This window comes from Hipposideros armiger, unplaced genomic scaffold (assembly GCF_001890085.2).
Source record: "Hipposideros armiger isolate ML-2016 unplaced genomic scaffold, ASM189008v1 scaffold_0, whole genome shotgun sequence".
Lineage (NCBI taxonomy): Eukaryota > Metazoa > Chordata > Mammalia > Chiroptera > Hipposideridae > Hipposideros > Hipposideros armiger.
Genome location: NW_017731350.1, coordinates 7,991,294 through 8,005,752, shown reverse-complemented (window position 1 = coordinate 8,005,752; position 14,459 = coordinate 7,991,294). Strand labels below are relative to the sequence as shown.

Below are 14,459 nucleotides of genomic sequence, written 5' to 3'. Positions count from 1 at the left end.
GGGAAGAAAATGGAAAGGGACTATTCTACAATAGATGAAAAGAACTCAGAAACATAACAAAATGCAATGTAACTTGATTGACTCCAGATCCAGATATAAAAATCTACCCAAGACATTTTGAAAACAATTAGGAAATTAGAATCTGGGTTGGGTATGGATTATATTATAGAATTGTTAATTTTATAAGGTATTATAATGGTATTGTGACTATAAAGAGGGATGTCTCTCTTCTTTTGGCGGGGATGTCTTAGAAGGTGCAGGCTAAAATATTTAGGGGTAAAGTATTATGGTATCAACAACTTATTTTCAAATGGTTCAACAAAATGTTATATATTTAAATATAGAAAAAAAAGCAAATGTGAAAAAATGTTAACTGGTGAATCTAAGTAAACAGTTTATAGGTGTTTAGTGTATGACACTTCAACTTTTCAGTAGATGTAAATATTTTAAAATAAAAAGTTGGGAATAAAAATATAGCAAAAAATTGTTTTACTGAAAAAATACCACACGTTTCTTTAAATATTTTACTGTAATAATATATAATTACAATTATTATTTATTTACACTTTATAAAAAGCATACCTATTCAACATAAATAGTGCACCTGAAATTAACTACCTTAATTAAATACAGAGGGTGCCAAAAAAAAAATGTACATACATTTTAAGAAAAGAGCTGTATTAAAATTGTAATAATATATACCGATAACAAAAGATGAATACAAGTCATGTGTATACATTTTTTTAGTACCCCTGGTATATTATTTAACTTTCAGTGTTAATGCATGAATGCCTTTATCTTCAATATAAATCAAAATAGCTCAGCACCTACTTTAGAGACAATGAGATGCCAGGTGTAGGGATCATGCATTAATGTTTCAATTAAGTTGAAATTTTCTATAATTGTTTTCAGTAATTTCTTCTTTGTTTTTCTTCTTTGTCTAGCATAGTCTGTTTTAAGCTCAAAGTAGCATCTTGAAATCCAGGATTTAAGTCTAATACTTTCTTGAAATCTTCCAAAGCATCATCAAAGTGTCCTGTACCAGAATCCAAAAAAAAAAAAAAATGGAAAAAAGAGATTATTCTTTTTATTATTATTCATAGCAAAGTTTGGATACACATACTTTTGCTTTTATGTTTACGAGCTTTCAACCATTCCTAGTAAAGGATTTTTTTCCTCTTAATAATAATATAGGGAATGTTTATCAAAGTAGTTTTGACTGCCCTTACAGAATAATATACTTAAAATTAGCTATGGGTTTATTTATTGAGACTTAACAGGTAAATAGCATAAATCATCATAAAATTTCAACAAAATTATATTACCTATTTTACATAATTACAGTAAATTAAGAAAGAGGACATTAATATTCTTTTCAACACTTTAAATGAGAAATAGGACCTGTTCCCTTGATCCCAAAGATCTAAAACCCCTTCACATTATATTGCCTCGTATGCCTTCAAAGATTTTAACTCAGAAAAGTTTCACAGGTGACCATTAGCATTACCCTTATTTCGCAGTTGGGAACATATAGGCACAAAGTAATCGGGTCACCCTCACTCCTGCGCCCACGTCCAATTCCCACATTCCCACCCCAGCACTCTGCTGTGATCTCTAATGCCTATTGAAAGCCCAAAATAAACTCAGCAACAACTCCTTTGTTACAGGCTCTAAACCTAAATTTCCCATAACTTTAAGACTTAATGATTACTACCTTAGTTTACAAGATTCAAGAGCTCTAAATTCAGAGAACATAGTCAAGGACAAAAGGAAAAGAGGGAGGAAAAAGTCTTACCCAGCCTATACAGTATCAACCCTCTGTTGTAGTATGGGACTTCGAAATTGGGTTGGACTTCTATGGCAGATGTGTAGTCATCGATGGCTTCATAAAAATCAACCCTGAAGTACTTGATTTGCCCCCTGTTGTTGTACGCGGTAGCCAAATCCTCAGGGCTGCATTTGTTTTAAAGAAAAAGTTCACATTGAAAACACCGTGTTACCACATTCCTCTCGTTTCCACTTTCATTCTTTTTTGGGTATTGTCAAACTTCATAGCCTATAAATAACATGCAGTTTCCACACTGAGAAACCAAGCTGAAGAAACAAAGTGCAAAGAAATAAAGCAGTGGGATCAATTTTTGTTTAATCCCATTATCTACGTTTGTAGGGTTATAGCACTGCAATGTCAATCAGAAGAGCACGTTCATTTTATAGTGTGCTCAAAGCGCCTGTTCATTGCCACCTTGTTTTGCTGAATATAGTATTAAAATCATTGTTCCTTTCTAAGCACATGCCAGCAGGGCAAAGAAGACAAATCAGACTCAAGCTGCAAGAGAAGGGGAAGCCAGCCCGAAGTTCCAGTTTGCTATGGGCATGCCACAAAGTGAACCATCCATTTTGTGTCCTAATTTTTAAGTGATCCCAAACAATGCGATTTGAAATCATTTTCCACCAATAAGGAAATACAAGTTAATCCTAAGTGAAAATTCAACACGCTGGTCCCCAGGGAATGATTTCTGGAGATAGAGTTGCTCTCCCTCCAGTTTTCGCTGGAATCCTCCCCAAGGCCAGGCTGCCTTCCTGCGAGGAGGGTGTCAAGGCTCCAGTCCATTTGGGGCTCCTGTGCGCAGAGTCAACTCTGCATCTGAGGGCTCCAGAGGCTGCCAAAGGAGCATTAAGTGAGCAGACTTTCCTGTAAGAGGCTGGACACCCAGGCAGCTCTGACAGCCACCAACAGCTCAACAGGTCACAGCCCTCCCCGCCCCGCCCCACCCCTGCTGGACAAATCATTGCTTACAGAACATTCATGAGCTCTGCTCCGTGTCAGAGATGATTCTGTTTCCTTTCTTTTATTCCAAAGGGATTCTCACATTTGAACCGAATAGGGAAGATGCAGCCTAAACTTAGGTCATTACTTTGTTATACCCCATAGTGCAAAGTACAGTCCTCAGAAAATATAGCACTGCAGTCAGTGTTATCAAAGGTCTATCCCCCTTAACATCTCGATCCTTGAGATGTCAGGCAGGGACTGTTAATTTCTGCTGCCACAAGAGGTACGTACAGCCTAGGGGTCTCTTTCAAGTTTGCTAATGATGGAGAAGAGCCACTGCAACTTCAGAAAATGTCTGTTTCTGTGAGCTATGACTGAGCGAGACCGGGTACCAGAATAGTTCCGGATGCCACCGGCACCATTGTTAAAACCTGGAGAGCAAGAGGACACGCTCCCTCCATCTGTCTGTTATACTTGGTAAACTGCTACCCCATAAAGGGTTTTAAGAAAAATGCAGCCTCAGGGCTCCAGTTTCTAGTCATTAAATTTCTAAGCTTCAAAACTTTATTATAAACTTCTTATATTCAGAGGATCACAGAATGTTTGATTTAGAATTAGATCTCAGTACAACATATTCTGAAAGCCTACTTTTCATATGTAAGTTGTTTCATAGTTTAAAGACTTGGGCTAACAGTTGAAGCCAAAATTTTTTTCTGTAATATTGAGATATTTATAATAATAGTATATATCATAATGTAATTTAGCCAGGTTACCTAATCCAAATGTGGATTTTTTTTTTTTTAGCATTTGCTAACTTTAGCCAAGAAAAAACACTGGGAAATCAGGTTATGGCTAAGGCTGCACTTTTGGATTTTAAAAGAAAATGTTATAAACCAATCAGAGTGAAAGGCATTCAAAGACTGCAAATACTGTTTTAAAATGATTCCGTGACTCGATATGTTTAAAATACATTTAAACGCTAAAAGATACTTGTGAGGGGCAAAGTCGAAGTGGCAGAATTCAGTTTCAATCCATGAGTTCCTTAGAATTTCAGGACTGTGAGGAAACTGAAGGTTTATTGTACAGAAGAGAAACGGAGGCCGAGGAAAGGTCCGAGCTACATGGCAGGGCGGCCAGGCTTGCCATCCAGGCACCCTGAGCTCCCTTGCACTAAAACATGCAATTTTCTCACCTCATCTGGCAAGGGGCAGAAATTACATCTGCTACAAGCACACAGGGCTCTACGGTGGAGATGAGCCAGGAGGAAGCGCAACAAGACTAGACGGCATCAACACCCCTGTCGCTGCTGAGCCTGCTAGGTAAGTCTATTCTTAGAGCTTGAACCGAGGATAGAAAACTGTGCGTTCTATGTTTACTATTTCTTTAGGGGGGGGGGCGGTTGTACCGTCTGATTGCCTATTCAGAAACTTCTATTAACCATTATTTTGGTACGCTGTTGAAATGAGAAAGCGATTTTCTTTTCCTGGCTCCATTCATATGACTTTCACAACAACAGAGGAAGACGCTGAAGCCTCACACGGAAGACAAGCTCCAGAAAAACCAAATCCTTGAGGCGTAAGGAACCGGGTGATGGTGCAAACAACTCGAAAATGTAAAAAAAAAAAAAAAAAAAAAAAAAAAAAAAAGCTGTTCCTTCAGCCCCCTCTGTTCTTTCTTTTCTCATCCTGGTCCGCTCCACACCCTCCACAAGGACAAATGAGGCAAAACTTGGGCGTCGGAACAGGCGCTTCCACATCCAGGCACAAGCCCAAGGCGCTGGGGCGAGCGGGGATCAGGAGGTGACGATGCTAACGTCACAAAAAGGAGCGACGGCCAGGCACTCACTCGGCGCCTCCGGGTCCAAGAGCACAACAGCGCCATCACGCTTTCTTGCCGTCACCCTGAATCTGACGGAGCCAGGTCAAACCTGGGGATTTAACCGCCAACTCACAAGCCACGTAGGAGGCAGAAGTCTCTACTAAGGGACATCAGAGGGACGAATTCAGCAAATCGGGCAGCTGGGGGACTCGCAAGGCCCAGCCTCGGTCTCCTCGGCACACCAGCTGCAAGGTGGGGAAGAAAGGAGGGGAGCCAGTGGAGAACGCTGATGCGCGCGCCGACCCGAACCAACTCGAAACGCGAGCCATCGAACAACGAAAACGACGTGACCGACCAGTTAGGCTGCAGCACGGACCGGGTCCTCGATAGTAGGGCTTATGGGGCGGTCACGTCTTCTTAAGGAGCCTTCATTTTTGGAAATGCATTCCGAAATATCTACAAATAACACGAGGTCTGGGTGAAGCGATAATGCGGAAGCCGAAACCTGGTTACCCGGCGGTTCATGATATTATTTTCCATGTATTTAAACGTTTGTGGTGGTGGGAGTTCACGACCTGTGGCGCACAAAACACCCTCGCTCGTGAGGCTGGGGTGCGGCCGCGCGCTGGCTCCGCGACACCCGAGCGTGTGCCCGGCCCTCCCCGGGTCTGGGACGTCCCAGCGGCTAAAGCAGGGGTGGAAAAGCCCTCTGCGCTCCGAGTCGGGTGATAGACGAAAGGGGGACGGGCACCCGGGGAGAAACACGGCCGGCGCCCCGGCGCCCTTCGGAGGGTCCCGGGGGGACGCGCCGGGGACCGCGCGCCAAGACGCTCGCCTCTCCGCCTTTCCGAGGAAAGGAGCCCCAGCCCGCTGGGTCCTCGGCGCCCTCGAGCGCAGGCGCCGGAAGACGCCGACCTCCCGCCTCGAGACCACGCCGCGGACCCCACTTCTCGCGATAGTTACCTCCCGGCAGCTGCTCCGGAGGGGCCCGCACAGGCGCACTGGCGAATGTAGGCGGAATACAGCGCCTCGGCCCCCGGGTAGTCGCCCTTGTTGAAGTGCGCCTGGGCGAGGGCGAGGGTGGTCTGGGTTTCTTGCGCCTGTTGGCCTTGCATGGCCGCTGGAGGCCTGGCTTTCGGGGGCTAACGGGGCTAGTTTCTGAGGCGGCGCCCCAAGGCCGCTTCCGCGCCCTGGAATTGAACTTGACAGCTAAAGTGCTGCGTTCACAAACGGGGAAGTGCGGGCCTTATAAGGACCCGTCGTCTCGCGAGACCCATGAAACGTTGCCGGCGGAGCTCAGGCTGCCTGGGAAGCTTGGGCAGAGTCGGGCGAAGTGCGGCTCCGTGGTGGTGACTGCCGGCCCCGCTCGCCGCGTTTCCCGGGGAAGGGGTCGGCCAAACTGGACTCCACATCCGTGGCCTCACGTTGCGAGGAGCTTGCCCTTTGTTACAGGGAGGGGGGTGGGGGACTGACAGCCGAAGCGGAAAACACTTTGTTTTATGAAGGGCTTACTGGCCGTGAGTCTATTGTAGCAACCCACGGGTTCCAGCCTCCATCGTTTAGCAGGACACCCCTCAGAGGATGTTGTGAGTAGGCGGTGGTTACCATGAGTTTCGTTGTCCCACGGTCCGCAGTCCAAGACCCTCGACTGCAAGTTTCTCAACCTTTTTGAACCTCTGGAATAGTGTAAGGATTAGTTAGCCTTCTGTGTTGACAGTGTGTGGTCCATGATGTTACTTTACATTCCCTGGCTGCTATGCCAAAGGGAAACCCAGATAGCGATTTAAATACGTTTCATTCTAGGAAAAATTATGTAAAATGAGCAATAGTGCGAGGAGATTAAGAAAATTCCATTTACAATAGCATCAAAAAGAATAAAATATTTAGGAATTCACTAACCTAGGAGGTGAAAGACTTGTATAATGAAAATTATAAAACGTTCCTGAAAGTAAAGACAAATGGACATCCCATGTTCATGGATTGTAAAACAATATTATTAAGATGTTGATACTACCTAAAGCGGTCTTCAGATTAAATGGAATCCCTCAAAACCCCAGTGACATTTTTACAGAAATAGGAAAATCCATTTTAAAATTCACATGGAATTTCAAGGAATCCCAAATAGCCAAAACAATCTTGAAAAAGAACAAAATTGAAGAACTCATGCTTCCTGATGTCAAAGCTTACTACAAAGCTACAGTAATCAAAACAACGTGTCACAAAGTCTTCTCAATGCATGGTGCTGGGAAAACTGGATACCCACATGCAAAAGAATGAAGCTGGACACTAACCTAACACCATGTTTTTTAAAAATGAACTCAAAGTGGATTAAAGTCCTAACTGTAAAAGCTTAAAAATACAAAACTCTTAGAAGAAAACAAGCCAAAATCATGACATTGGATTTGGCAATGACTTCTTGGATATGAAACCAAAGGCACAGGCAACAAAAGAAAAAATAGACAAATTGGATTTCATGGAAATTAAAAACTTTTGAGCAACAAAAGACTATCAACAAAGTAAAAAGACAACCTAGATAATGGGAGAAAATATCTGCAAATCATGTTATCTAATAAGAGTGGGAAAGGCAGAGATGGAGATTCTGTGGGGCAGGCTGGGCTGCTGTGTCCGTTTACTAGTAAAACACACAAGGGATTCTAACATGGTGTCTTCATCACACTTGAGCAGCTCTGGTCTAAAGGATCCTGTAGGGCCCTCCCCTGCAACTGAGGTGCTGGAGCCAGGTTCAGTGGCTGCCCCTCTCCAACTCTCATGCCTGTCTCCCAGAGTCCACCGGCACTTGGTACTTCACCTGCAGAGTGGCGTCATCAAGCCTTCCTTCCACAAGCTCACCCACAAATACAACTGTAACAAGATCAGCCAGAAGTGTTATGTTTGCCTGCAACCCCATGCTATCATCTGTCACAAGTGTGGTCACACCAACCACCTGTGTCCCAAGGAGAAAGTCAAATAAGGCCCCTCCATGGGCTCCTCCTTCCCTCACCAGGTGGCCTTCCACCTGAGCCCCATGGCACTGGAGCCTCAATAAAACTTCCTTTTTGTTAACTGTCGCAGTATAAAAAGTAAAATAAAAATAATTTTAGAAAAACACACACATATATACACATATACATATACATATGTATATTCCAGAATATATAAAGCACTTTTAAACTCAACTTTTCCAAGGTAGGTGTACTATTTAGCATTTCCACCAGAAATGTATGAGGGTTTCAATTTTTCCATATCCTCACCAACACTTGTCAGTTTTAATTTTGACTATTATAGTGGGTGTGTAGAGGTATCTCATTTTTCTCTAAATTCCTCTAAATTTTACTAACTGGAAATCTAAACTATGCCAAATTAGAAATGAATATTTGAAAGTCTCTTAATATCTACTCTTTTAATTTTAGAGAAATCTCTTGAGAACAAATAGCTCTTTTTATGAAGAAAACAAAGTACAGCAATTTCTTGTTTCACCTAGTTTTTTCTTCTCTTAAATTCAATTAAAGTTAATGCCTTTAATTTAAAAAAAAAGGTTATTAAAAGAATTTTTACTTTCTCATCTACACGCTTTATGTATTTTAAAATTTTTCTACCATGAACGTGTTCCTTTTATGCTCAAATAACAACGTTAATTTCTTTAAAGAAAAAAACAAATGAATTGAGAAAATAATAATAGACTGTAGGGGGCAGCATAATATTGCTATTTGCGTTTTAGATATCTTGGAGCTATAACACCATCAAATTAAAGACTTGATTTTTTCTTAAAAGTCTGGTAACATAATTTTCCCCCATTTTTAATAAGAACTCTGTGTGACCTCTAAGGATTAATTCACTCTAACCTCCAGTCATCCGACGTTTGCCTGGTACCTTTATAGGTGGTGGTAGTTGATGTTTTTACTGTTTGGTAGCAAAAGTGATATTGTACATCTATTGTACCTCCTGTCTCTTTCTTCCTTATCCACACAGAAGTCCAACCCCCTCCTAACCAACCCCCACCAAAATATTTAAATCAACAAAGCAAATACCATATTATCTATAAGTTCTAGATAAAGGAAACAATATAAATACAAATAATTTTTTTACTTCAATATTTATTATTTTCATATTTTTTCACTTAATGACACATAAAACCTAAGACCTCAGATCCTGGAATATAAAAAGATAATTTCAAAGTGTGTTTTAGAAAAAAATGTATAATCAAGTCAGCATTTGTGCATGACAGCATGCAGGTCAGCAATGCTATGTTGCTTGGTAGGCACAGTGCTTATTTGTGTAGCTTCATCAGTCGGTTCTATCATCTCAATACTCTGGCCTATCGTGCTACTTTATCATAATTCACGCTAAGTTTTATGATAAAGAAGAGCTCAGCATTACTTAAAGGGAATCAGTTCATGTTTATTACAAGAAGAGAAAAATATAACCATTTCATATACTGTCTTCAATATACTGCCTCATTGGTATACCCAACTTCTCTCCAAGTATTTCTTATATATAGACAATTTTGCTTCTCTTTGCAAAACCCTTTCATCAACGGAGAGTTTATTGGTGTTGTTATCCTGAAATTTCCTTAATGTTGAATAAAACCAGCCAAGTCCACTCATACTGTGGATTTTTCTCTAGTACCATTTTCAAGCAAGAAATTATGGTAGATCACCCAAACTTTATATATATATATATAATCTCCCCCAAATAGTCATAAGCTTTTACAACAGTACAAAAGATATGCCTGAATGTGTGTGTGTGTGTGTGTGTGTATGTGTATACATACACATATGTGACAAGTCTGCAGTGAATGAGAGGTTGTTTTTAGAGATTTTGGTTTCTATATTAAACTGAACAAGAAGCAGTGACAGCAACTCAGCATCTATCTGAAATAGAGGAAAACTTCTAGCACTCAGGCAGCATGGAATTAGTGGCAAATGAGAACTTATAAAGCATTTAATATGTGTGAGGTCTTGATTCAGTTACCCATTGGTGGAATTTACTCTTGCCAGTCCTCCACCCAAGAAATACAGTTGAATCCATGACTGCTCAGCAGGCTAAGTAGCAACCTACAGCTGTGACCAGGTAAACTTGCCCCAGGGCCTCTTCTACACAGCAAGTGTGCATCTCTGGCCTCAAGCACATTCCATCACTGCGAACCCTGGCTCAAACCTCAACTCTGGTCCTTTCATAACCACATTATCAGGGGAGTGATGAAGCAGAATAGCGTCAGGACATAAGAACAGTACATACGTCAGGATTCAGGTACCATAAGCTTTCTACCCCACCGGCACCCTACCCGAATAATGTTCATCTAGCCCATCTCTTTCTCTTTGTTCCTCATTGTGTATTTCAAACTGATTCAATAAACCATGCAATTTGAGAATCCGCATTTGGGTTTTAACCCTTTCTGTTCCATGACCTCTGGAATAACTTGCTTGCTGGTGTATTCAGAGACAACTATTGTATTAAGGTAACTTCCCACAAGGCAAATGAATACAGACAGAGACTTCTAAGACTTCTGGTCTTCTCATTTTATTTAGGCACATGAGCCTGCTATCTATTGTAAACTCATCTAGGCTCTAAATCTCTTCTCATAGCTCACTATCTCAATCAGCAACAGACTTAACTTGTCTCTAAAGGACCAAAAACATAGGACATTGAGAGAGTTAACTGACCTAAGTATTGCAGCTGCAATAACAATGTTCATATTTCTATTTATTGCCTCTACTAAACATGAGCAAATAATCTTGATGAAATAGCACTAGAATCTGGTGTACAGCACATAAGTTCATGAGAAACAAATGGAAGAAATTACACATTACTGATTACAGTTTTTTTTTAATTATAATAACTCAAAACAGACACATATCAACAAAGAATCACTCCCTACTGCCTGAGAGAAGGGTCCAGCTGGAAACAATGTTTCAACTGAAACTATAACTACAAATGGATTTTTTTGTATAAATTTATATCATTATAAATAGAGCCAAGTTTTCTGCACAATAATATGTAGAGTAAATGCCAAATGCCATCTCTTAGATGAGACTAAAATGGTAGATAAAAAAGGAAAAGGTACAAAAAAAATAAGCCTATTAGAAACAATTCAAATTATAAAAAATGTCTCAAAATTCCTTCTTACTTCTGAAAATATAATATAGAAGACATTCAATACTTATTTAATTAAATACAGCTAGTGATAGGGCATATTTCAGTATTACAATTCAGCTCCTAATACAACTTTACTTCACTCCCATGTTTCCCCTAGCCCTCTGCCAAGATTTTTTAGTAAATTATTAATAGTAACCTTGACACTGTAAGAAAAAATTCTTTTTGAAATATTTCCATAGTATTATGTAACCAACTACAAGATAGATAGATAGATGATAGACAGATAGGAAATGTTTCTTTCATGCATTTTATATGAAAATCAGCATCATTTCATAGTTGTAATTTTACATAAAATTTTTACACAAAATTGTGTAAAAATACAACTATGAAATAATGATGCTGAGTTTCATATAAAACATGGAAGTCAACCTTATTATGTACAGTTATAGTTTTATATATATATATATATATATATATATATATATATTTTATAGTTACATACAATTTGTCATTTCTTTATCTCACTGAACTATGGCATAAGGGACAGAAGTTGTAGTTACTGATTTCCTGAGCCAGAACACAGTGTTTGCATACACTGCACATCCAGAACTGATACTCAGTGATTGGGCTTCCTGTGGCAACACATGTTGGCAGTTTCCCTTCCCCTCTGTAAAAATAAAGAGGAAAAACAATGAATTATACTTTAAAAGTTCTAATTACTTAAAACTTTATTATACTTAAAAATGGAGGAAGGTAAAACATTTCAAGGTAAACCAAATAAAAACTTTCCTTAAAATGAAAAAATAAAGCATTAATACACTTGCAAGACTGAATAAAATAGGACATAATGTTAAGGTAAATTACTACAAAATGTAGTGCTTTAATTATTGTATCACACTATTATATGTATAAAAATGCAAGTTTCTAATAAGGTAGAATGACATTTTCTAATTACAATTACGATTAGCCTACCCTTCAAGAAGGCTGTCCAATTCCGATTTTCTGTTATCTTTTGGAACATGTTTGGTGAAGATTTGTAGAGCAAGATCTTCATACTGCTGTTTCTGTTCTGAACTGAGGTTCTCTAAAGATTCCAGTTTAATAAAAGCTTTTGAACAAGTACCGAAAGCTCTACTGGCACATGCACAGAGAGCTAACAGAGAGTAGATCTCAACGGCAGGGATAATGTCTTCATAATCTCTCAGGTGAAGAGCTAGGAAAGACAGAACAATTTGGATTTTGAAAAGTAATCATGATTGTGCATGGGAAAGAATCTCTATATTAAGCTGTTTTAGTTTAACCTACATAAACTTTAGCAAACTTAAAGAAAACAATGGTAGGAGATCGGAGCACTAGCAGGAGAAAGCAGGCTACCTGATCTCCACGGCTCTGTAAGGCCAGCTAACAGCTCAGGTCCTGTAAATAGAACCATCGCCAAAGGATGCACGTGGCCAGTTAGAAGTACATACACAAACAAAAATGTCTGGTGTCAAAACACACATCTTTGGTTCCATAGAAATATGTTAGAAATTTCTGTGGCCTTCCAGAAAAAATAATATTATACTGTTAGTCATAATTCTCAAGACCAAAATATCATGTTTCTATTAAAAAAAGCAAAGTATGAAATCATTTGTTTTCTCTGTGTTTCTTTGAACAGATTATTGCTTTTCTGTTTGTCTTTTTGAAACAACAGAAATTTGAGAAAAAAAGTGAAAATGAGCCTCTAACTTGTCAGTTCAATTTATTTTTTGATACCCATCATATCTTATTTTCAGCTTTTCTATACTGAAGATATAATCTCTTTCTTTAAAAGGCACTGTAGAATTAATATCAGATTGGTAAGGAAATTGTATCTTGTTCTTCTCTAGACTTTGCAATCTTAAAAATATCTTGTTATAGTATAACACTGGAAATTTCATAAAACAATTTAAAACAATATATTCATGTATTTTACAACTAGATGCCTATAAACTGGTTTGGGGGTCAAATGTTATAACAACGTTCAAGAATTTACAAAAAGTACTTTCATTCAATTATAATAAAGAATAACCTAATTTTACAGGTCTATAGGCAATAATTTACAAGGCACATATTGTTTCAGATCATTTTATCATGGGAAAACAAAAATATTAAAGTATATGGATATCTTCACCCAGTAGGTGAAGAATCTCAAGTAAAAGGTCTAATTTATCATATAGAAGTCTAGAAATTGTGCACAAACTACATAACATGTAACCATTTTAAGTAGTGTATAATTTATATCACATTAATCAGTTAACACTAAATGAAGGTCAGTTATAAAATAACCATAAAAATAAAAATGATTTCTATGTATAACAGACAACCAATTAGAAAAAATTCCAGTCCCATTGCTAACAATAAAAATAGGAATAAACTGCAAAAGGAATGTTCAGAGCATACAAGAAAACTACAGAGCTTTAGACAGAAACACAGATATACTAAAGGCTTTTAAAAATTGATGTTTCTGGATGGGAAAACTCAATATTGTAATTATATCAAGATCCCAATATGAATACATTAAAATAATGCAATTCTAATTCAAAATCTAATGGAACTTCATTAAAACTCCCCCCACCCTCAAAAAGATTCTAAAATTAATCTGGATGAACAAATGCAAGAGATACCCAATTTTTTTTTCAAAAAAGAAGAGTAATTAAGGTGAGCTGAAATTCTGGATATTAAAATGTAAAAGTAAGGTACTGACACAGAAATCATGATTCAAAAATAATAGTCTAGGAAGAGATTAAGAGTATGTGTGAATTTAGTTTCATGAAGGTAGAATTTCAAATCTATGAGAAAATAAGTTTTTACTAAACAGTTTTAGGATAATTAAGAAGTTATAATAAAATGTAATATTTAATAACCTTGACGTGAAGAACTTCCTGACCATGACCCCTAAACAAGACTGATTGAGAGGACTATATCAGAAAACACTATGAATATCATCACCACGGCTATCACTTCTTGAGGGCTCACACTCACTGCTCAAGCATAAGAAGCGAATTATCTTTTTGTGAATTTCTGACTTAATCTTCAAAAGAACCCTATGGAGGAGATAGTATCCACACTTTTCACAAAGAGAAACTGAAACTTAGGGAGTTTAAATAATTATAACTAATAAATGCTAGGAAAAATCAATATATAGGGCAGAGGGTTGCTATATATAATTTCTAAAGAGCTCTTACAAAAATAAAAAAATAAAAAACATCAGTACAGAATTCCAGAAACATTAAAATCAAAGAATTTCTCTCACAGGTCTCTTTTAAAGGTCATGCCATTAGAAGATAGACTGATGATCTATTAGGGTGTGATGTGTGTTGGTGACGACACAAGCAGCAGACTGATGACTTCACAGTGGCCCAACCAATGTGACACAGGAAGGCTGGGGTGGATGGTGACAGTGTCTGAAGTGCTGTCATAGCCCATCTGAAAGCACTGTAATGGTTTAGTCATTCATATGTTTTGGTTTATAATTCTCATAATTATGCTCTTTTGAAATTAATATATCTAAACTTTATGATTAATATAATTAATCCAGAAATGAAGACTGTGATACAACATGTAAATAATCTTCTATAAATTATAGTATATAAATACAATGGCATATTGTAGGGCCGGCCGAGTGGCTCAGTTGGTTAAGAGCTTGCTCAAGAGTTTGAGCTCTGAGCAACAGTGGTTCGAGGCCCGGCCCGAGCTGAGCACCTGCTGAGCTGCCAATAGGTAGCAGGATGGCTCAGCTAAAAAAAAAAAAAAA

General features: G+C 38.6%; 2 protein-coding genes across 3 annotated transcripts in view; both read right to left on the bottom strand.

The window, feature by feature from the left end:
* Positions 1-510: 510 nt before the first annotated feature.
* Positions 511-6,878, bottom strand: TTC32 (tetratricopeptide repeat domain 32). The gene is made up of 3 exons (XM_019653844.1): positions 5,552-6,878; positions 1,796-1,953; positions 511-1,036 (listed from the first exon to the last, which is right to left on the bottom strand). Exons 1-3 carry the CDS (start codon positions 5,701-5,703, stop codon positions 909-911), a joined length of 438 nt encoding a protein of 145 aa, XP_019509389.1. The 5' UTR covers positions 5,704-6,878; the 3' UTR covers positions 511-908.
* Positions 6,879-7,074: 196 nt separating this feature from the next.
* The window catches only part of WDR35 (WD repeat domain 35), a 57,709-nt gene continuing 50,324 nt past the window's right edge, over positions 7,075-14,459 (bottom strand). Inside the window, exons 27-28 of one of the 2 annotated variants that reach the window (XM_019653651.1) lie at positions 11,657-11,897; positions 7,075-11,351 (exon numbers count right to left, since the gene is read on the bottom strand). In XM_019653651.1, coding sequence (XP_019509196.1) covers positions 11,201-11,351; positions 11,657-11,897 — 392 coding nt within the window. In that variant the 3' untranslated portion in view covers positions 7,075-11,200. The remainder of the gene's footprint in view (positions 11,352-11,656; positions 11,898-14,459) is intronic. The other variant, XM_019653732.1, reaches the window with a different exon arrangement.

Bases quoted from the DNA above. Each gene is read 5' to 3' on its own strand.
- TTC32 (XM_019653844.1), bottom strand. From the start codon at position 5,703: ATGCAAGGCCAACAGGCGCAAGAAACCCAGACCACCCTCGCCCTCGCC. The intron at 1,954-5,551 runs GTAACTATCGCG...AAACAAATGCAG, and splicing joins TCCGGAGCAGCTGCCGGGAG to CCCTGAGGATTTGGCTACCG. The intron at 1,037-1,795 runs GTAAGACTTTTT...ATTCTGGTACAG, and splicing joins GTTGATACTGTATAGGCTGG to GACACTTTGATGATGCTTTG.